Here is a 25,043-nt window from a genome sequence, read left to right as displayed (position 1 = left end):
TATGTTATTGTTAGAGTCACCAGCAGGTCTCCTCGTAGCAGTTATCTACTGTCGTTGTCACACTAGTGAGGTCTTCACCTACATGTTGTTTGTGGTTGTTGTTAGATTTTCTAGGTTTACGTCCTACATCTAGAGTGTGGACGGCCCGTTCTCTGATCTTGCCTAACAGGTAATTTCTTGTGTACAGATTCGCCAGGTCCTTGCCTGGCTCGGGTCCTTATCATACGGGCCCTGTAACACGTACGTATGCTTTATGATCTCTGAATTTACAGTTGTCAACAGGTAAAGTTCGTTAAACCGTACGGAAAAGCAAACAAATAACAAAATTTGCAAGATGATAACAGTCGATATTAGCCATCAGCAGGTAAGGTCATCAAGCCGCACCATACATACATTAGACAGTTACATCAGTTGTATAACAGGATGTATATAGGTTGTTGGATTTAAGGGCTATCAGCTAAAGGTCATGAAGCCAGAATGTGAACCATAAGTTCAACATAAAATGATCGTCCAGGTCCAGCAGGTAGCTGCATATGAAGCTATGAATGTCTGTCTTCATTACTGACGACGTAGAGGGAAGGGTTTGGGGAAGAAAGGAAATCGGGAGGAGAATTCTAGGGGGTTCTCGGGAGTGTGATGAGTAGGGACACAAAAATAGTCCTTCTCAGGAGGAGGGTAACAGGTACTGAGGTTCAGCCCAGGTGATGGTGTGAACAGTATTATTATTATTACCACACATCACCAGCACACCTTTGATGGCGCTCCTACACCTTCGTATTATTATTACCACACATCACCAGCACACCTTTGATGGCGCTCCTACACCTTCGTATTATTATTACCACACATCACCAGCACACCTTTGATGACACTCCTACACCTTCGTATTATCATTACCACACACCACCAGCACACCTTTGATGGCGCTCCTACACCTTCGTATTATTATTACCACACACCACCAGCACACCTTTGATGGCGCTCCTACACCTTCGTATTATTATTACCACACATCACCAGCACACCTTTGATGACACTCCTACACCTTCGTATTATTATTACCACACATCACCAGCACACCTTTGATGACACTCCTACACCTTCGTATTATTATTACCACACACCACCAGCACACCTTTGATGGCGCTCCTACACCTTCGTATTATCATTACCACACATCACCAGCACACCTTTGATGACACTCCTACACCTTCGTATTATTATTACCACACATCACCAGCACACCTTTGATGGCGCTCCTACACCTTCGTATTATCATTACCACACATCACCAGCACACCTTTGATGACACTCCTACACCTTCGTATTATTATTACCACACATCACCAGCACACCTTTGATGACGCTCCTACACCTTGGTGGCTGCTGCACTCCACACAGGAGCAGGGGATGATGGCACATATCTATGAAGCAAAAAGGTTTTCGATGAGACTGTGCTATTTCTTCCCTTCCCTGGTCGATGATACAGCCTTTCCCCAAGGTTACTTGTCATTCCTGGTGTAACGACGTACGGGTTGAGTCCGGTAACACCTTCTGAATAATAGTATGTGACAGAGTGGAGTGACCAGGATGAAAAGCGTGTTCTGCACCCCAACTGACTGATTATATGATAAGAATAAAGAGAATTACACACATAAATGTCACTTGCAAGGATCAAGCCAGAGATGAAGCATAGATAACTAGAAGGGTTAAGGAAACAAAAATTGTCAAGTACCTTGACCCGGGATCAGCAGCACCTGTGGCAATGGACACACCTTTGTAATGCTTGATCACTTACAAGCAATAAACTTTGATACGTAAACCTTAGGTATTGTTGGTCAGGAGAACAATTGACAAATATTTATAAAAGACATATATATGTTAGATATATCTTTATCCGAGACATGTAACACTTGTGTGGATAGACACAGCTTTGTAATGCATGATCCATTACATTAAATTATATCTTCACTATACCCTCTTCTTCACTACACAGTTACTTCTACCATACCATCATCATTGTACTCTCTGATGTTCACTAGAAATAGTTCGTATCTTCACTACATTCGTATCTTCACTACATTCGTATCTTCACCACAACCTATCTTGACAATATCCTTATCATCACTATACTCTTCCTCACTACACTCCCATCTTAACATCATCCTTCTGTTTACCGAACTTAGTTCAAAGTCTGACTTGAACGTAGCTTTGTAAAGTTTGTGTTCCTCATTGTGTTACTCCCTTATTATCATTGTAAAGGCAATTGTCACTATTCCCTAACTAAACCCTCATCTTCACTACACTCTCATCATTATCATTACTTCTTGATGTTCAATACAAAATTTTAACATATACATTTATCTTCACTACAGAATAATTTTCATTGCACCTTAATCTTCATTACTCCTTGTTTCAGCTACATCCGTATCTTCCATTCATTTTTATATCTTATATTAGTTACATCTTTACAATATCTTTATATCTTCTCTGTTCCGTCTTTTGAAAAATTGAAAATGAGAGTAAAGGATTTCCGGCCTTCTGCTCCCTACCCTTTCAGTCGCCTTGTACGACACGCAGGGAATACGTGGCAAGTATACTTTCTTCCCTATCCCCAGGGATAACAGCATCTGGTGTTCCCAGACGGTCACCCATCCAAGTACTAACCAGACCCAACGTTGCTTAACTTCCCTGATCGGACGATATATATATATATATATATATATATATATATATATATATATATATATATATATATATATATATATATATATATATGTATATATATATATATATATATATATATATATATATATATATATATATATATATATATATATATATATATATATATTTATATATATATATATATATATATATATATATATATATATATATATAACACTGAAAACAATGAAATTCCCAAATAACAAAAATGGAAGCGCCGGGGTTTGAACCCGGGTCCTCTCGCATGCCAAGCGAGTGCTCTACCACTGAGCTACGCCCCCAGGAACATATTTTGTGACATAGTATTATATGAAGTACTGAGATTACCACGGCAAAATAGTGTTTGACCGACCGTTGCCGACTTGCCGGCAAAATAACCACAGGGTAAATCTCCATGTTGCTGTCGTGTTTTCCTCTCAATTTTCCACAAAGAAATGAGTTTTACTTTTTTATTGTCGTTGCAATAGACTGGAACTAAGCAATAGACTGGAACTAAGCAATAGACTGGAACTAAGCAATAGACTGGAACTAAGCAATAGACTGGAACTAAGCAATAGACTGGAACTAAGCAATAGACTGGAACTAAGCAATAGACTGGAACTAAGCTGACCTGGTATGAGGTCAGAGCCCTCATTATCATCCCTGCTAACTACCGGAAGCAGATTAAGTCGTTCCACAACCGATGTCCGGCCCATGTTAACTCTGATGTGCCCAGCAGTTGGAGGAGGATCGCCAGAAGCTTCTGGAAGATTTCAAGGACGTCTTGGTGGACCTGACCCTTTCAGATAAGGTCGAAAACCTCAATTTATTGTGAAGATCTTCACTATAACGCTGGACGAACATACTGAATGTTGCACACATGTGATGCGGACAAAATGAAACAAGAAAAAGACAAAAAATATGTCTGGTGTGGGTCTCGAACCCACGACCTTGAGTGTGTGAGACTCACGCTCTACCACTGAGCTAACCAGACAATAGAAAAATACGTCTGTTTCTTCAATTTGAATTAATGAAAATCTTTGCGAGGCAGCGTTTAGAAAAGAGAGATGTCTTTGACGAAGTTTACTTGCTTGGCTTATTCTTCTGTTCCTCATTATCGAAAGTAAACATATTTTTTTTTTTTTACAAAAAAAGGAACAGAGAAGGGGGCCAGGTGAGGATGTTTCCTCAGAGGCCCAGTCCTCTGTTCTTAACGCTACCTTGCTGATGCGGGAAATGGCGAATAGTTTGAAAAAAAAAAAAAAAAAAAAAAATATATATATATATATATATATATATATATATATATATATATATATATATATATATATATTGGAAAGGATCACAATTTTGCGCGTGATCAAGTATATTCCTATGAGTCCACGGGGAAAATGAAACACGTTAAGTCCCCAAGTGCATTTTCTTGTAATAACCACATCATCATAGACTCAAGAGAGAAATATAACAGTCAGTTGATATACAACGAAGAGACGTAGCTAGGACGCCATTTGGTAAACATGTGATTGTCCGAGAAAGACAACAAGCGCATCATAAACTAATTATGTGGGCAAAAAGGTGAATTGTTTACAAATTTTATCAACACTAAATTTATGCAATTTGTATAGACAATCATTTATATGAAGATCATAATTCTTTGTGTATTTAATGATAGAAGATTCAATGATATTTCTCGTGGTACTTGAGTTAGAGATTATAATGCCATCTCAGTTATTAACTCTAACTCCAGTACCACCAGAAATATCACTGAATCTTCTATTATTAAATACACAAAGAATTATGAACCTTAAGGAAACATGCAACATGGCGTTCAAACTATGAGATGCACAAATGAAGTTGATGAATGGAATAATAGTGAGACGAACTAGTTGATAAATGAACGAAAGTGTAATAAAGTCATAGTTTAAAAGGACAAAATATGAATGGCAGCCAGGGAGGAGAGGCCCAGGTAAATGGAAGGGTTGAAAAGTTCGCGTTATGTGACGAATTTTGATAGATTTTGCAAGTTTCCTTTCCTATGATGGAACGTAAAAGTTTGTGCTTAGTTCTAGAGACAGAGTTCATAGGTTTATGTTTTAATGATGAACATCAAAGGATACCATTAATTTAACTGACTTTAAAAATGTTCAATTAAATGAAGCATTACATACACAAGCTGCTTTTTGGCGGAGTTAAAGATTCGCATTTTTTTGCTAATTCTAAAGTAGGTGTTGAATTGACGGACTTAAAAGTTCGAGTTTCAGCTTTAAACCTTGTGTTTGTATGACGTATCTTAGAGTATTTGTTAATATAATGCAAGTGGAAGGTTTACGTTTAAAAGAGGGTGTTTAAATGCTAATTAATGAATGACAGAATTAAATGGATAGATTTTAAGTTCGCGTTTACGTGGGCCACTTTAAGGTTAAGGTTCGTACGTACCAGGTTGAGCAGATGGCGGTAGTGTGTAGACACAGCCATACCAGGTCGTATTTATCATCATTAAAGTCACCTTCCTTACTTACTTATGGCGGCGATGAAATTCACTGGTTCTTGATTCTGCACCAATTAACCTATCAGATAATGGTACAATGTTTGCCTGGTGTTGCATATATCACGTCTGTTGTTGAAACACAAGAATGCCAGGTGACTTTGGGAGTGGATGATAATATAAAGATCAATATAAATGTGGGAAATCTTGAACCGCCATCACCAGACACAACACATGTTTGGATCTGGCGGGGGGAGGGACTTGCCTGTGACGTCACGATGCCCCGCCTCCAGCCTGGCGCCGCTCTGTGTGTGTGTGTGTGTGTGTGTGTAGCCCCTGGGTTCATGTTGGCCACAGCCACCCACCCACCGGCCGGGTGGGCTGGCGGTAGTTTATAACTAAGACTGGTAGTTTCACATGCCACTTGGAGTGTCCCTCACTACAGAACTTGAGCAGCTCTTATCCTGAGGTGGAGCAGTTGATCCTCTCCACCAGGCTGGTACACTTGGTCTGCACCAGGTGGCTCCCTCCTGGTCATCCTGAGTGGTTGGTTGCTGTGTGGGATTTAATGACCACTGACTTGTGAAGGTCATTAGACCAGCCATCATTTTATCATCTGATAAAACGTGAAGCAACGTCAAATATTACATGATCCACCTAAACTATTGAGAATGATGAAGTCTGATATTGTTACGTTACGTCATCCAATCTTGCCACTCACATGTTACGGTAATCACGACTACATACATAGTGTTGTTACGACTGATATTACTGTATGTACTGTAGTAACGTACTGTGTTTATGTGGATAACATGTGGACGTCAGAGGAGGCAAGAGCATCATCAGAGACAAATTCTCTATTCTATGTTGTATCCTCAATTTTGTCTGCAGTGATGGACACACTTTATCCCCCAAGATATTATCTTGCTGTTTCTTTCCATCATTCTTTAGTATTAAAGATTTTGTTCTCTCAAGCAAGATAGAATTTATCAATAATTTGTAATGTCATCTTGGGTCCAGGTAATGTTAGGTAGCGGTCATACAAGTTGTCCATGACCTTCATCATGTGGGTTGGGAAGGAGTCAGGAGGTGTGGCGTTGTACTCGGTGTACCACTTGCCAAGTTGGTCAGTGTGTATACCATGGAAGTTGCAGGGGAATCATCAGTCTGTATGTTAACAATTAGGTTGAGCAAATAACACTTGGCCTCAGTGAAGGTAGAATGTTTTCCCACCAGACTGCATCCATTAATACGACTTAGATCAGAAGATCTAGCCTTAGGTAATTTGTTAGATCGAGATTATCAAAGCCTTTCATCATTTTTAATCTTTGTACTTCGTGACCATCTCTGTTTTAAGTTGTTACGTTGACGTATGATGAATCTAATATGGAGAACAAATTTAGGAGGAAACCTGGCAAAGCTACATATGAGTGATTTTACCGTTTGCAAGTAAACTACGATTTTGTAAACACGAATCGCATCTATGTTGTGTATAGAAAACGTAACTCCTTAGCTGCCTTCTCTATGAATGTCATCAAAAGTAAAACATAGACAAGGGAAGGAATGAGGCTTGACGATACGAAACATCACTCAATCGTGTCCTGCCTGCCCAGACCCTCCCTCGCCACACCACTGGCCATAACTTCATCAACACATTGCTTACTCCGTCAAGGTCATCCACACATTTTGCCTGGCTTGAACAACCGCTTGGCATTCATGAACCGCTGAATGTTTACACTTTCTGATTATCTGTAGTAGCTGATGCAATTGCAAGATAGACTATTAAACCATTTTCTTACAATACTCGCTGGTAAGGAGACAATTTTCACAAAACACAGAGGTAACACTGCCTAAGAAACGGGCTTAAGAACAATTGTACGAACATAGGGTCACATTGGTACATCCACAAGGCACCAGTGGTCTGGGTGGCCTGAAATAGATTTGGGACTAAGAAGGATGATGGGTGTAGGGAGTAAACCTACCACAGACCATCATTAATTATGAAGAGTTGACAATGGTTACCTCCAGCCATAATCTATAAATCAATAGACAAATGTTAATGCAAACAAAGCAAGAATTAAACAAGCAGGAAACACAATCCAATGTACCATTTTACGATAGTTATGTCAAGTTGTCGCATCTGTTGACTATCTGACGTGGTCTTACGTCTCACCTTTAGTAACGTCTGCGAATTTCGTTGTAGTGAAACTCATGGGACCCGAGAGTCAATGTTAGTGATACACAAGAGGAAGAAATATAACTCCGAAGGTATAAAACAGTTGTGGACACACCAAACGCTTGACAAATATTCCTTAGTAGATGACAGAAAACACAAAGAGATCGTCCTTGTAAACTTATGATGAGGTTTGCTTGAAGAGCCTCCCTTCGTCATCGTCGTCCACAGGCGCCCTTTGTTGGAGTGGGTGTGGCGTGGACACAGTACTGGGACCTTCATGATAAATTATCTACAACGTTCCAGGTGTCCACATATCAGGGATATGACTGTGTACAACGGTGGCTGGGGTTAAAGTCACTGGATCATATATAAAACATACAAAGGTTAACATTGATTCTCTTAAGATTTCAAGGCAATGAAAGGTTTGTGGTGCAGTCTTTATGACTGAAGGTCATATATAGATAGAGATTTATCAAATGGATATTACATCAACGTCACAGTAGCCACTCCGGCCACTGTATTACTAACACAAGGGTTAACTGTAGTCATACAATACAAATACTAAAACTTAAGGTAGGTTTACACTTACGCACTTTTGTGTTACGGCCTGGTACGGCGTGGGCCGCACTAAAGACGCCAGCGAGGTGGCGCAGTGAGAGGCAAAATGACCGTTATTGGGCGGCGTCCCTTGTTTTCGTACTGTGTGTTACGGCGTGTTGTTTCGGTAATGTTGCGGTGTCTTGCGCAGTGTCACGGCAGTGGCGCGGTGTTTGCGGCTTTTGATGGCGCGGTTTCATACGGCATGGCACGGCCTCTTGCCGTGGTTGCGGTGTGTCGCGGGCAGCTTGCGGTGTTGTTGCGGGTAGCTTGCGGTGTTGTTGCGGAGTGAGCGCACATGTGCACGAGACACGACGTGGAACGATGCATGATTGTTGCACATGCACCGTTCCAAACCGTGTCGGATATGAACCAAGGGTATATATAGAGGTCTGGCAAGCACATGCCTCATTCTTTTGCCAGCCAGCATACAGTATGGACATCCAGAGCCTCTCACCCCAGGAGACCCAGAGAATTTTGGCAGCTGTACTCTGTATTTGTGCAGTCCAGGTCGTCTACGAGTGGAGAAGAAGACGTACTGCAGTGCCACACCCACCAGAACGATTGCGAAGAAAGGACGGCAGGGCAGGGCGGTTATGGAGTCGGGAGTGGCTGACACGGCGACAATTATATGGAAACTACGACCAGCTGCTACAAGAATTGAACAAAGAGGACCCCGAAGGACACAAGAATTTCCTACGCATCTACCCAGAATTGTTCCTGGAGATGGTTGAGAGGCTGACGCCCATTTTGAAGAAGAAGGACACTAGAATGCGGAATGCACAATAGGAGGGACTTAAGTTGGCGGTCACCCTCCGGCACCTGGCAACTGGGAACGACTATCCAAGTCTCCAATACAGCTTCATAGTCTCCAAGGCTTCCATATGCCGGTTTATCCCGATAGTCTGCGATGCCATTATCGACAGCTACAAACCAGAAGTGATGAAGTGCCCCAAGGCACCAGAAGAATGGAAGAACGTAGCACAACGATTCGCCTCAAAGTGGAACTACTTCAATTGTGTGGGAACCCTGGATGGGAAGCAGGTCGCAATCAAGAAACCCAGAGGTGGAGGGTCACTGTACTTCAATTACAAAAAGTTTCACAGCATCGTCCTCATGGCCCTCTCCGATGCAAATTACAAGTTCTTGTACATCGACGTCGGTACAGAAGGAGGCGCTGGGGATGGAGGTGCCTGGCAGATGTGCACCCTGGCCAGGGCCATTAATAACAACCGTGCACACTTCCCTCATGACACAACTCTGCCCAACGACGACGAACCCATCCCCTACCACATAGTCGCCAACGATGCCTTCGCTCTCAAGACGTGGATGATGAAACCCTACTCCCACCAATCACAAGATCCCACCGAACAACTATACAGCTACAGACTATCTCGCGCTCGTCGTGTGGTGGAAAACGCATTCGGGCTGCTACAGATGAGATGGCGAATCTTCGGAAGGACGATGCAACAAGATGTCCCTGTTTGCAAGAAGCTAACGATGTGTGCATGTGTCATGCATAACCTGACACTGCAACACTACCCAATTGATCGCACCGTTGTCAACTATGAGGACCAACAACATGATGTCGTCCCTGGTACTTGGAGGGAGGAGTCACTGAACCTCATGGTACAACTCATGGCAAGAAGGGGACTGAACTACACACGGCGAGCGAAGGCAGTCAGAGATTACCTGGTCCAGTATTACTCATCGGATGCAGGCGCAGTGGAATGGCAAGAGCGAATGGTGTTTCCTCGAGGACGACCTCCTCCTGACAACTAGAGGACACACACACAAATATATATAACCCAACCCAACCAGTGAATGTACATAATTGTAAATAAAGTTCATGATGTACTTAACATTGTTTGATACTCCCATATTTGTGTATTGTCTGATAGCCATATTAATGTGATAGAGATTATTTGATGGATGATTGGGACTTATATGAAATGGTGTTGGAAGATATTGAACTGAAACTTTACAGGAATGAGAAAGAAACATGTAAAAGCATATTGGTCATAACATAAATACAGTATTTAAAGTTCATATTCTGACGCCAAATACCCCTCGATGGTTGGTGCACTTATTATAATAAACTAAAAATACATAAAAAGCATATTGGGAAGAACATATAAAAGTTTTAAATAATTAAAGTTCACACTCTGGCGCCAAAATCCTCTTGATGGTTGGTGCGTGAATGCATATGCTTAATATAGTTCAGTGGTACAATGTCTAGGATTTTAAAGTACTATTGTCTAACATGATGTATTTGCATATAGAGAGGAGATAAAATTAGTGGACCTGTAATTGAGTTGTACCTACTCGGTTGGAGTAGGAGATGAACCACACAGGTACGTAGTCACAAACAGGTCAAGCCGACATGCTGAGATGTGACTACACACAGGACACCGCGGCTCCAGTGAACCAACAATAGAGAGATTAGCGGCTGAATACCATACAGGTCTCAAACAGGTCGAGCTGACATTGTGAGATGTGACTACACACAGGACACCACGGCTACAGTGAACCAACTATCGAGAGATTAGGGAGTTTACATAGATTTCATATATGGTGTTGTGATGGTGTAGGAATCGGTTGGGAAGCTAAAGCCACTGGTTCCGTCTGCGTCTCTTTGGGTGTTTGATTTTGCGGCAAGTTTATGGGCATCCCTCGAGCCAAAGCTGCTTTCTCCGTGGCATTTTCTTCTTTGGGGCCCGCCAATTTGTGAATCGTAGTGATGACTGTGTTGAAGAAGGGCTGCTGGTATTCTTCTGGCACGAACTCGAGGTGTTCTCTGATGTATTGGACGAAGACGTTGATGGTACGCTGTTTCTTGCTTTGCCCTTCAGGTATCAGTTGGTTCATTCGATCCATAATTCTGCTGAGTTGCGAGTGGACTGCTTCTTCAGCCGAATCAGGTGTGCCAACATGTCCCTCCCCTCGCTGGGTCCTCCTCTGCTTCAGCAGCCGCTTCCTCCGCTAAATCGAAGTTACAGAGAGGCCCGACATGTCACCACTGGATGATTCTCCTCCGCCTATTTCCATTGTTGGTGTGGCGACGTCAGGTGCAGGTGAGAACCGCTCGCTTGGTATTGTCGGTTCGTGGGTGATGTGACCATCCAGGAATCCCCACATTGACATAACTTCATCCTCCCGTGTTGTCCGTTGTCGTGCTGCCGCCCCGCTCTTGTTCTCCTTCTCTATTTTTCCGAAGTCGGTTCGCCGTGCCTCGAAATACTTGCGTACTTGCTGGAAGGTGCAATTTTCGAATTCCCTTGCCAGTTCCCTCCATAGTTCCTCCTTCGCCCTTGGATTCGACCATTGCTTGTCCCGCTTGTCGTATAAAGTAGGGTGCTCCTTGACGAATTCGGCGATCTGCTCCTTCTGCTCTTGTGTGAACTTGTAGTCTGAAATTTCCTTCTTGCTGGGGCGGTATCGTTTCTTGGGCTGCACGATACCACTCAGGCCTGCGATGTCCTGGTACTCGATGTTGGATAGGCTGACCTCAAGGGGCAGCTCTTCCACGGGTTCAGACCTCTCCTCCGGTTCTGCAGGCTGGGTGTCCTGGGTGGCCTGGGACCCCTGGGTAGGCATAGGGGTGGTCTTCCTACGAGGCATCTGGGTGGTAAAGTGGAGCGAGAGTGGCTGGTAAAGTGCGTCGTCTGGCTGTCAGAGCGCGAATGATGCCCCGTTTTCTGTCCGGACCCTTTTGTACACCTCCCCAGGCGGCACGCGGCAACTTTCCTTACAATCCCCCAAGAAGGCGCCGCACGGACCCCGCACGGACCCCGCACGCACGCCGCATGCCCCGCAAGATGTATGAATCATGTATGAAGACTTTGTAACACTCTCGCACGGGCGCCGCAAGACGCCGTACCAGCACGCCGTAACACTCCCGTACGGATAGCATGAAGCCGCTCAAGGCCGTACGTGGCACGGTGTGGCGCGGAACCGTGCGGACACGGGCGGTTTCTTGCGGGGTTTGTTTAGGCGCCGCGCCACGACGCTTACGATTTCGTGCGGCGTCATCAAGCCGCACGGTACCGCTCGAAAATTTGAAATGTTTTAAAATCTGAGCGGCGCCGTACGGATTTGGCGCGCCGCAACAGATGCCGCCAGTGTCATGGGCACGCTTTGCTGCGACTTTAGGGCGACATTGGTGCGGCCCACGCCGTACCAGGCCGTAACACAAAAGTGCGTAGGTGTAAACCTACCTATAGATATGTCTTCTATAAAGTTTGTATACATGTTCTCCTTCGGGTCGATACCTAACGCTTTCGTATTAATCATTCGTAACTGACCAAGCATAACAAAGCTGTGTCACTTCCCACACTCTGTTTCATTAATCATTCTAACTATATTTGTTTCATCATGGATTTGATCCTTACAAGAGATATTTATGTTTGTAATTTTCTTTATCATATCATTAGTCAGTTGAATTGCACAATACGCTTGTCAACCTGGCCAGTCTACTGTTTTGGTCATGAGATATTATTCACAAGGTGTAACAGGACTCCATCCGTCAGCTGTGTCACCACCAGTGACAAGTCGTTCTTAGCAAGGCTGTGTCATCCTCAAAGGACGGAGAGAAATAGTACAGTCTCGTCGGAATTCTTCTTGCTCAAAGGTGTCCATCATCCCCTGTTCCTGTGTAGAGTGCAGCAGCCACGAAGGTGTAGGAGCGCCATCAAAGGTGTGCTGGTGATGTGTGGTAATAATAATACGAAGGTGTAGGAGCGCCATCAAAGGTGTGCTGGTGATGTTTGGTAATAATAATAATACTGTTCACACCATCACCAACAACCATTTCTCAGGTTTTTCTATCTTACTTGTCGTCACTGATGACTTTCTTGGATGTACATCTTTCTATATTAGGTTGTTCCATCTGTTCACACAATAATACGTTGAAAGGATTGTTAGCTGACTTAAAAATAGAATATATAAAGGATTCATTACTGACTCACCTTCCATATGTCGCTGTACGTTTGAATCCACCAAACAGGGTGAGAGCGTGTACGGTCTCAGAATTATCTTGAACCTCTGGGAAAACTCTTCAAGATGATTCAATTGATGGTTATAACATGACCTTTACCGCAGGTATGACCCTTGCAATCAAAAGGAGTGAAAACCTTACTTAAATGGGCCAAATATTTAGTGAGCGTGTGTATGACCTTCCAAATATCTTCAACACGTGAAGGTGTTTATGTATTTTTGGTTGAGGATCATGACTAACTTGTTGACTTTATTAATCCTGGCAGTGGATGAGCCACAAGCCCAAATAACCAACCAACCTGGCGATTATTGTAGATGTTTTGCTTGACTGATAATGTAGCACTTGGGCTGAGCCCAAGGACTTGTTACCCTCCTCCTTTCAGTCTGTTTTTCTATCTCTTCTTCACAACACTCCCGAGAACCCTCCAGCAAACTCCACCACACTCCACTTCCTGCCAAACCCTTCCCTCTACGTCGTCAGTAATGAAGACAGACATTCATAGCTTCATATGCAGCTACCTGCTGGACCTGGACCATCATTATATGTTGAACTTATGGTTCACATTCTGGCTTCATGACCACAAGCTGATAGCCCTTACATCCAACAACATATATACATCCTGTTATACAACTGATGTTACTGTCTGACGTATGTATGGTGCGGCTTGATGACCTTACCTGCTGATGGTCAAACATGTCATCATGTTGTGATTTGTATGTTTTGTTGTGTGGCACAGATTCTGTTGTAGATATCTTTAATAACCTTTACCAGTTACTATCCAGTATAGTGAACGATAGACAGACTTACGTGTTACAGACTCCGTATGATAAGCACTTGACGAGTCTCGACACAAACATTTATCTGTTGGGTAAGATCAGAGAACGAGTCGTCCAGTGGCAGAACATAAACCTACATCATGTAACAACAACAACAACAACAACAACAACAACAACAACAACAACAACAACAACAACAACAACAAACAACTGTTATGTGAAGATCTAGTTATTCAAAGTGAGATGATCACAAGGAAGTTAGAGATATAGAAGAGTAGGAGTGAAGTATAACCTGGAGGCCCACCCACCGTGGCTGGTGCTATATAGAGCAGTGAGGGCTAACACCATATCTTAACCCCTGGTGATGTGTGAGCTTATAAACACTGGTGGTATTTATGGCGGCCACCAGGAAGTAATGTTCACCAGGTATTGCTCTGCTCTACACTGATCCAACAACTACAAGGATAATGTTGTTATAACCTTCTTGATCATGCTGGTTATAGAAGTATTATAGATACATGTTGGTGACACAAGGATAATGTTGTTATAACCTTCTTGATCATGCTGGTTATAGAAGTATTATAGATACATGTTGGTGACACAAGACATCATAATGATGGTTTCCTCTGGTGTCAACAAGTTATCAACTACATACAGTAATATCAGTCGTAACAACACTATGTATGTAGTCGTGATTACCGTAACAGGTGAGTGGCAAGACTGGATGACGTAACGTAACAATATCAGACTTCATCATTCTCAATAGTTTGGGTGGATCATGTAATATTTGACGTTGCTTCATGTTTTATCAGATGATAAAATGATGGCTGGTCTAATGACCTTCACAAGTCAGTGGTCATTAAATCCCACACAGCAACCAACCACTCAGGATGACCAGGAGGGAGCCACCTGGTGCAGACCAAGTGTACCAGCCTGGTGGAGAGGATCAACTGCTCCACCTCAGGATAAGAGCTGCTCAAGTTCTGTAGTGAGGGACACTCCAAGTGGCATGTGAAACTACCAGTCTTAGTTATAAACTACCGCCAGGCCACCCGGCAGGTGGGTGGCTGTGGCCAACATGAACCCAGGGGCTACACACACACACACACACACACACACACACACACACCGCCCACTGACCTGACCACCGGCCGGTGGGTGTGGCCAACATGAACCCAGGGGCTACACACACACACACACACACACCGCCCACTGACCTGACCACCACCACTGTGACCTGACCACGTGTGGCATGTAGCTCATCCTTGGACAACATTAATCAAATACCTAGAAGAATTTTTATGTTAGATAAAAGACATTTCTTGATAGGAAACATAAGAAATGATGACGAAAGATAAGGGACGCTATTAGAGGTAAATATTTTGTTAAAATATGAAATACTCTTCCTCAAACTAGCTCCCTGTACTGTATTTTATTTTACATACCCACAGTAAAATATATTGTATGGTTAATCACTATAAATGTTCATGTTTAACAGGTTTTCTATTTCTGATAGTATTTCACTGATTCAGGTTTAAGAACCTTGGTTCTGAACAACCATTATAATGCAACACAATACATATTTACCATAAATAAATCATTTATCACAATAACCATTATGTTTGGACCAGATTCTTTACGTCCTCAATCACGTTTGTTAATATATAAGGAATTTTACCGCCACATTTCAATACATAACATATATCTACACGTGTGTAAATATATGTATATGTTTTTATAAATTTTTCTTTGGCTTTTATAATCAAGGTGTAAGATATCCGTCTGAAGTAAATACTAGATAATATTATATGTTATGTGTGTGTGTGTGTGTGTGTGTGTGTGAGCGCACACAGGAGTGAAAACATATTTTACACTTACAAGGTTAAGAGACGGGGCAACACGAGTGTACAAATCCTTCCTCAAAAGACTCACGTGATAATGATTAAAGTAGTACACACACACACACACACACACACACACGCACACACACAGAGCGGCGCCAGGCTGGAGGCGGGGCATCGTGACGTCACAGGCAAGTCCCTCCCCCCGCCAGATCCAAACATGTGTTGTGTCTGGTGATGGCGGTTCAAGATTTCCCACATTTATATTGATCTTTACATTATCATCCACTCCCAAAGTCACCTGGCATTCTTGTGTTTCAACAACAGACGTGATATATGCAACACCAGGCAAACATTGTACCATTATCTGATAGGTTAATTGGTGCAGAATCAAGAACCAGTGAATTTCATCGCCGCCATAAGTAAGTAAGGAAGGTGACTTTAATGATGATAAATACGACCTGGTATGGCTGTGTCTACACACTACCGCCATCTGCTCAACCTGGTACGTACGAACCTTAACCTTAAAGTGGCCCACGTAAACGCGAACCGAAAATCTATCCATTTAACTGTCATTCATTAATTAGCATTTAAACACCATCTTTTAAACGTAAACCTTCCACTTGCATTATATTAACAAGTACTCTAAGATACGTCATACAAACAGAAGGTTTAAAGCTGAAACTCGAACTTTTAAGTCCGTCAATTTAACACCTACTTTAGAATTAGCAAAAAATGCGAATTTTTAACTCCGCCAAAAAGCAGCTTGTGTATGTAATGCTTCATTTAATTGAACATTTTTAAAGTCAGTTAAATTAATGGTATCCTTTGATGTTCATCATTAAAACATAAACCTATGAACTCTGTCTCTAGAACTAAGCACAAACTTTTACGTTCCATCATAGGAAAGGAAACTTGCAAAATCTATCAAAATTCGTCACATAACGCGAACTTTTCAACCCTTCCATTTACCTGGGCCTCTCCTCCCTGGCTGCCATTCATATTTTGTCCTTTTAAACTATGACTTTATTACACTTTCGTTCATTCATCATGACTTTATTACACTTTCATTCATTCATCATGACTTTATTACACTTTCATTCATTCATCATGACTTTATTACACTTTCATTCATTCATCATGACTTTATTACACTTTCATTCATTCATCATGACTTTATTACACTTTCATTCATCATTCATCAACTAGTTCGTCTCACTATTATTCCATTCATCAACTTCATTTGTGCATCTCATAGTTTGAACGCCATGTTGCATGTTTCCTTAAGGTTCATAATTCTTTGTGTATTTAATAATAGAAGATTCAGTGATATTTCTGGTGGTACTGGAGTTAGAGTTAATAACTGAGATGGCATTATAATCTCTAACTCAAGTACCACGAGAAATATCATTGAATCTTCTATCATTAAATGCACAAAGAATTATAATCTTGATATAAGTGATTGTCTATACAAATTGCATAAATTTAGTGTTGATAAAATTTGTAAGGAATTCATCTTGTCCACATAATTAGTTTATGATACGCTTGTTGTCTGTCTCGGACAATCACATGTTTACCATATGGCGTACTAGCTACGTCTCTTCGTTGTATATCAACTGACTGTTATATTTCTCTCTTGTGTCTCCCCTGATGATGTGATTATTACATGAAAGTGCACTTGGGAACTTGTCATGGTTCATTTTCCCCGTGGACTCATAGGAATATACTTGATCACGCGCAAAATTGTGATCCTTTCCAATATATATATATATATATATATATAAATATATATATATATATATATATATATATATATATATATATATATATATATATATCCTTCAGTATGTTTATTTTCGATAATGAGGGACAGAAAAATAAGCCAAACAATTAATTTCGTCAAAGACATCTCTCTTTTCTAAACGCTGCCTCGCAAAGATTTTCATTAATTCAAATTGAAGAAACAGACGTATTTTTCTATTGTCTGGTTAGCTCAGTGGTAGAGCGTGAGTCTCACACACTCAAGGTCGTGGGTTCGAGACCCACACCAGACATATTTTTTGTCTTTTTCTATTTTCATTTTGTCCGCATCACATGTGTGCAACATTCAGTATGTTCGTCCAACGTTATAGTGAAGATATTCACAATAAATTGAGGTTTTCGACCTTATCTGAAAGGGTCAGGTCCACCAAGACGTCCTTGAAATCTTCCAGAAGCTTCTGGCGATCCTCCTCCAACTGCTGGGCACATCAGAGTTAACATGGGCCGGACATCGGTTGTGGAACGACTTAATCTGCTTCCGGTAGTTAGCAGGGATGATAATGAGGGCTCTGACCTCATACCAGGTCAGCTTAGTTCCAGTCTATTGCTTAGTTCCAGTCTATTGCTTAGTTCCAGTCTATTGCTTAGTTCCAGTCTATTGCAACGACAATAAAAAAGTAAAACTCATTTCTTCGTGGAAAATTGGGAGGAAAACACGACAGCAACATGGAGATTTACCCTGTGGTTATTTTGACGGCAAGTCGGCAACGGTCGGTAAAACAGTATTTTGCCGTGGTAATCTCAGTACTTCATATAATACTATGTCACAAAATATGTTCTTGGGGGCGTAGCTCAGTGGTAGAGCACTCGCTTGGCATGCGAGAGGACCCGGGTTCAAACCCCGGCGCCTCCATTTTTTATTTGGGAAATTCATTGTTTTCAGTCTTGTGTGTGTGTGTATATATGTATATATATATATATATATATATATATATATATATATATATATATATATATATATATACATATATATATATATATATATATATATATATATATATATATATATATATATATATATATATATATATATATATATATATATATATATATATGTATATATATATATATATATATATCGTTCGATTAGTCAAGTTAAGCAGCGTTGGGTTTGGTCTGTACTTGGATGGGTGACCGTCTGGGAACACCAGATGCTGTTATCCCTGGGGATAGGGAAGAAAGAATACTTGCCACGTATTCCCTGCGTGTCGTACAAGGCGACTAAAAGGGGAGGGAGCAGAAGGCCGGAAATCCTGTACTCATTTTCAATTTTTCAAAAGACGGAACAGAGAAGGTATAAAGATATTGTAAAGATGTAACTAATATAAGATATAAAAATGAATGGAAGATACGGATGTAGTTCAAACAATGAGTAATGAAGATTAAGGTGCAATGAAAATTATTCTGTAGTGAAGATAAATATATAAGTTGAGATTTTGTATTGAACATCAAGAAGTAATGATGATGATGAGAGTGTAGTGAAGATGAGGGTTTAGTTAGGGAATAGTGACAATTGCCTTTACAATGATAATAAGGGAGTAACACAATGAGGAACACAAACTTTCCAAAGCTACGTTCAAGTCAGACTTTGAACCAAGTTCGGTAAACAGAAGGATGATGTTAAGATGAGAGTGTAGTGAGGAAGAGTATAGTGATGATAAGGATATTGTCAAGATAGCTTGTACTGAAGAAAAGAATGTAGTCAAGGTAAGAACGTAGTAGATATAAGGGTTATCAAGGAGTAAGGTTTACTCAAAATGATTATGTAGTGAAGATAAGAACTATTTTTAGTGAGGATTAGGGAGTGTAATGATGATGGTATTGTAGAATTAACGGTGTAGTGAAGAAGAGAGTATAGCGAAGATATTATTTAGTGAAAATACGCTAGTGGTGAGGATACACGTTAGTGAATATGAAGTTGTAGTGAACTTAACCTTATTGACCTGATCCCCCAAATCCTCCAAACTACGTTCAAGGGAGGATCCAAAGCCGACCGATGAGGTTATTTCTCTGTGTATTGTTAGTGGTGGTGGTGTATGTAGGTGTGTGTAATCATCTATCTGACCTCGTGGGGCCCCATGTAAGTACGTTGTTTGTGTGAGCGGGTAAAATCTAAAGCCTTCCTTGAAACCAGCCCAGTCAAGATAAGGTCATATGAAGATGAGGTTGTAGTGAAGATTATAATGAGCCTTGCGTAGTGAAGATAAAGGGATTAAGGAAACGAGATGTAGTAAAGATTATAGTGAACACAAAAGGATTCAAGCTACGTGCAGAGTCGGCCTACGGGCTTGAACTTACATTTTAGGTCAAAGGCATCACCAGTACACCCTGCCCAGGCTTAAAGTTTATCCTCACACACACACACACACACACACACACACACACACACACACAAATATATATATATATATATATATATATATATATATATATATATATATATATATATATATATATATATATATATACATATATATATATATATATATATATATATATATATATATATATATATATATTTTTTTTTATTTTTTTTTATTATACTTTGTCGCTGTCTCCCGCGTTTGCGAGGTAGCGCAAGGAAACAGACGAAAGAAATGGCCCAACCTCCCCCCCATACGCATGTATATACATACGTCCACGCACGCAAATATACATACCTACACAGCTTTCCATGGTTTACCCCAGACGCTACACATGCCTTGATTCAATCCACTGACAGCACGTCAACCCCGGTATACCACATCGCTCCAATTCACTCTATTCCTTGCCCTCCTTTCACCCTCCTGCATGTTCAGGCCCCGATCACACAAAATCTTTTTCACTCCATCTTTCCACCTCCAATTTGGTCTCCCTCTTCTCCTCGTTCCCTCCACCTCCGACACATATATCCTCTTGGTCAATCTTTCCTCACTCATTCTCTCCATGTGCCCAAACCATTTCAAAACACCCTCTTCTGCTCTCTCAACCACGCTCTTTTTATTTCCACACATCTCTCTTACCCTTACGTTACTCACTCGATCAAACCACCTCAAACCACACATTGTCCTCAAACATCTCATTTCCAGCACATCCATCCTCCTGCGCACAACTCTATCCATAGCCCACGCTTCGCAACCATACAACATTGTTGGAACCACTATTCCTTCAAACATACCCATTTTTGCTTTCCGAGATAATGTTCTCGACTTCCACACATTCTTCAAGGCCCCCAGAATTTTCGCCCCCTCCCCCACCCTATGATCCACTTCCGCTTCCATGGTTCCATCCGCTGCCAGATCCACTCCCAGATATCTAAAACACTTCACTTCCTCCAGTTTTTCTCCATTCAAACTCACCTCCCAATTGACTTGACCCTCAACCCTACTGTACCTAATAACCTTGCTCTTATTCACATTTACTCTTAACTTTCTTCTTCCACACACTTTACCAAACTCAGTCACCAGCTTCTGCAGTTTCTCACATGAATCAGCCACCAGCGCTGTATCATCAGCGAACAACAACTGACTCACTTCCCAAGCTCTCTCATCCCCAACAGACTTCATACTTGCTCCTCTTTCCAAAACTCTTGCATATATATATATATATATATATATATATATATATATATATATATATATATATATATATATATATATATATATATATATATATATATATATAAATATATATATATATATATATATATATGTACATCATACAAACTTCCAACAGCCAGGATCGAGCCCGGGACCCCTGTGGAACAGGCGGAGAAAGAGCGGTGTAGCCACCGTTGCTCACCAACGTGAGACGAAGGGTATTCGAGTACATAGTATTCGAATAGTTCTTTTTCTATTAGGGGTGATCATAGCCTAGCGGTAGCGTTCCCGCCTGTTGCACAGGGGTTCCGGGTTCGATCCTGGCTGTTGGAGGTTTGTATGTTTCATGAAAGTGCGCGATCGTATGCACTTAGTTCGTATGTATATATATATATATATTTGTATATATGTATATATTCTTATGCGTCCACGAGTAATATGAAACACGATAAGTTCCCAAGAGGACTTTCGTGTAATAATGGCATGCAAGTATGAAAGATAGAATATGAAAGACAAAGACAGTGGACAAGTGTAATGTGTTCTGTGTCCTTGATAGCCATTTGATCTGACTCATTCAGATAAGGTCCAAAACGCCAGTTGTGAAGATGTACAAAGGATAATAGAACGATGTACGTACGTACGTAGTGTGAGTATCTTGACTGATAGAAAGTACTGAAAGCGGCAGGAAGTAGTGAGATATTGTATTGTGCTTCGTACAAGACTGGCGGGCGACTCCGTCCTTCGTGCTGTGCCACACACAGTCTGGTGATTGTCGGGATGTGTAGCCATAATGTTTGATCTTATGACCATTAGTGATGCATCATGTGATGTTTACTATCACAACATCGGCTTCTTCCTCCTCCTCCAGGAGAGTGGCAATCAGGTGGCGGTTATTGTGGTAGCCCGGCACATGCAACTGTAAGATTTGAAGCAACATTGTGATAATGGGACACATTATAAAGAGTTCCATAATTTCTCTAACTCTTCCCGAAATTCATGTGGACCTGCAACACTGAAAACGTTGAAATACCGCTGGTGCAGAGGGAGGGAGAGGCAGGCCTGGATGAAAGTGAGGCTTTGTAAGAGAGAAAGGCTCGGGATGAGAGAGGCTGAACACAAGATGTTTGGCCGGAGAGTGAGGCTTTGAAGGAAAGAGAGGCTTGGGATGAGGGTTGGGTTGTACCAGAGAGAGAGGCTTGGGATGAGGGTTGGGTTGTACCAGAGAGAGAGGCTTGGGATGAGGTTGGGTTGTACCAGAGAGAGAGGCTTGGGATGAGGGTTGGGTTGTACCAGAGAGAGAGGCTTGGGATGAGGGTTAGGTTGTACTAGAGAGAGAGGCTTGGGATGAGGGTTGGGTTGTACCAGAGAGAGAGGCTTGGGATGAGGGTTGGGTTGTACCAGAGAGAGAGGCTTGGGATGAGGTTGGGTTGTACCAGAGAGAGAGGCTTGGGATGAGGGTTGGGTTGTACCAGAGAGAGAGGCTTGGGATGAGGGTTAGGTTGTACCAGAGAGAGAGGCTTGGGATGAGGGTTGGGTTGTACCAGAGAGAGAGGCTTGGGATGAGGGTTGGGTTGTACCAGAGAGAGAGGCCTGGGATGAGGGTTGGGTTGTACCAGAGAGAGGCTTGGGATGAGGGTTGGGTTGTACCAGAGAGAGAGGCTTGGGATGAGGGTTGGGTTGTACCAGAGAGAGAGGCTTGGGATGAGGGTTGTCTATATAACGACTAATGGCGTGTGTCAGTGTGTCTGTCCCTCAGTATAGCAAGTCAAGCATTACTCCACCGTACAACAACTACAACATGGCTTGTGTCAGTGTGTCTGTCCCTCAGTACAGCAAGTCAAGCATTACTCCACCGTACAACAACTACAACATGGCTTGTGTCAGTGTGTCTGTCCCTCAGTACAGCAAGTCAAGCATTACTCCACCGTACAACAACTACAACATGGCTTGTGTCAGTGTGTCTGTCCCTCAGTATAGCAAGTCAAGCATTACTCCACCGTACAACAACTACAACATGGCTTGTGTCAGTGTGTCTGTCCCTCAGTACAGCAAGTCAAGCATTACTCCACCGTACAACAACTACAAGGTCACAAATGAGGGGACAAATAACATATAGGTTGGTTCACGGAAAATGCCTAATGAGCTGAGGAAAAGGAAGGACATTACATACAGTGGCTTTATCAGTGAATCATTTTGTGATGGTTGTGAAATATTGGTCATGTGTAGAAGATGGTCCTTGTACATGAATCAGGACAAATATTAGTTTCATGATATGTTATGACGGTATATCTAGCTGGTGGACTGATATGTGATATGATAAATGTAATCTGTCTTGTTCTGTACTTCCCTTTGGGAAAATCTTTGAAATTTATATCCGATTTTTTCCAATGCATTAAAACTGAGTCTACGAGTTTGATAGATTTTCCTGATATTTGATATCTATAAGAGACATTGGTGACTAAAAACAATTTCACGACGGCAAAATCAGCCAACATTATCAACTGGTACGATGACGCAAGACGACTGCAGAAAGATGACCAGCGTCTCGTTGTACAGTGTATAATGGTGGCCAGTGATAGTCACTGTAGGTATACGCAAAATGATGAACAGTGTGCACACAGCAGGCAAATTAGAGGATCATCATAAGCTTTAGAAATAGAACTATCAAAGAAGGAGAAAGACGTAGGTGTAATTATTAGTCGAGATGTAAAGCCAATACATAAACATCATGAGCAATGTGTACTGCTCCTCCTCCTCTGGCTTTTGATTCTTAATGTCACATTTTGATATATATAAATAATGGAAGGGCAAGTCACAGCCAAGACATATTCAGTTACTCGTGGATTACTTGCCCTGCCGATGGTGACTTGTCACTCCAGGTGTAACTACTTACAGTTGGAGTCCGGTAACACCATTTCAATGGTATCATTTGACAAACTCAGTAAAGTGGCTGAGCTGAAAAGCGTGTTCTGCACTTGAACTGACTAATTATATGATAAGGATAAGGAGAAAAAAAATCGATTGTAAGGCTGGAATCAGGGATGAAACATCTGTAACTAGAAAGGTTAAAGATACAAAGATGGTGAAATACCTTGACCCGGGATCAGTAGCACCTGTGGCAATGGACACACCTTTGTAATGCTTGATCACTTACAACTGATCAAATTTAATACGAAAGTCTTATACCGTCCACAGGGGGAAAATTGTACAAGATTAACAGATAATATATCTATGTTAGACAACGCCATATCTAGGAATTATCTCCACTTGGGACGTGTAACACCCGTGGGATGGGCACAACTTTTTAAAGTTTGATCCATTTCACGAAATGAAGAACAACAAGTTTTACAAAAAGCGTTTTTGAAATCTTTCAGGAAACATACACTGAAAATTTATATTAGGGAGACATGGCATTCTTAAAAAACCAGAAAAAAGATGCGAGAAAAAGGACGTAAAGGAAATAATTTGTTAAATGCTAGAAACTTTTACTTAAATACGCTTGTGTTGGGTCATCTTTTAAAACCACCAAGAGGGGAACATAGCTGTGTTTTGTTTTTTTTTTTTTTTCATTAATATATACATTTATATAATTTTTTTTTTTTTTTTTTTTTTATACTTTTTTGTCGCTGTCTCCCGCGTTTGCGAGGTAGCGCAAGGAAACAGACGAAAGAAATGGCCCAACCCCCCCCCCCCCATACACATGTATATATATACGTCCACACACGCAAATATACATACCTACACAGCTTTCCATGGTTTACCCCAGACGCTTCACATGCCTTGATTCAATCCACTGACAGCACGTCAACCCCGGTATACCACATCGCTCCAATTCACTCTATTCATTGCCCTCCTTTCACCCTCCTGCATGTTCAGGCCCCGATCACACAAAATCTTTTCACTGCATCTTTCCAACTCCAATTTGGTCTCCCTCTTCTCCTCGTTCCCTCCACCTCCGACACATATATCCTCTTGGTCAATCTTTCCTCACTCATTCTCTCCATGTGCCCAAACCATTTCAAAACACCCTCTTCTGCTCTCTCAACCACGCTCTTTTATTTCCACAC

General features: G+C 41.5%; 1 protein-coding gene and 2 non-coding genes across 3 annotated transcripts; all 3 read left to right on the top strand.

Moving 5' to 3' along the window:
- Positions 1–8,906: 8,906 nt before the first annotated feature.
- Positions 8,907–9,879, top strand: LOC139766728 (putative nuclease HARBI1). The gene is made up of 2 exons (XM_071695648.1): positions 8,907–9,561; positions 9,866–9,879. The coding sequence occupies exons 1-2, from the start codon at positions 8,907–8,909 to the stop codon at positions 9,877–9,879; spliced, it is 669 nt and encodes a 222-aa protein (XP_071551749.1).
- A 7,680-nt stretch (positions 9,880–17,559) lies between these two features.
- Positions 17,560–17,631, top strand: TRNAV-CAC (transfer RNA valine (anticodon CAC)). Its single transcript has one exon. It is a non-coding gene; the product is annotated as a tRNA-Val (tRNA).
- A 548-nt stretch (positions 17,632–18,179) lies between these two features.
- Positions 18,180–18,251, top strand: TRNAA-GGC (transfer RNA alanine (anticodon GGC)). Its single transcript has one exon. It is a non-coding gene; the product is annotated as a tRNA-Ala (tRNA).
- Positions 18,252–25,043: the final 6,792 nt, after the last annotated feature.

The sequence above is a fragment of the Panulirus ornatus genome, chromosome 58, assembly GCF_036320965.1.
Source record: "Panulirus ornatus isolate Po-2019 chromosome 58, ASM3632096v1, whole genome shotgun sequence".
NCBI classification, from domain to species: Eukaryota; Metazoa; Arthropoda; class Malacostraca; order Decapoda; family Palinuridae; genus Panulirus; species Panulirus ornatus.
Note: the sequence above shows the minus strand (reverse complement) of the source record. Positions and strands in the feature narration are given on the sequence as shown.

Bases quoted from the DNA above. Each gene is read 5' to 3' on its own strand.
- LOC139766728 (XM_071695648.1), top strand. From the start codon at position 8,907: ATGAAGTGCCCCAAGGCACCAGAAGAATGGAAGAACGTAGCACAACGA.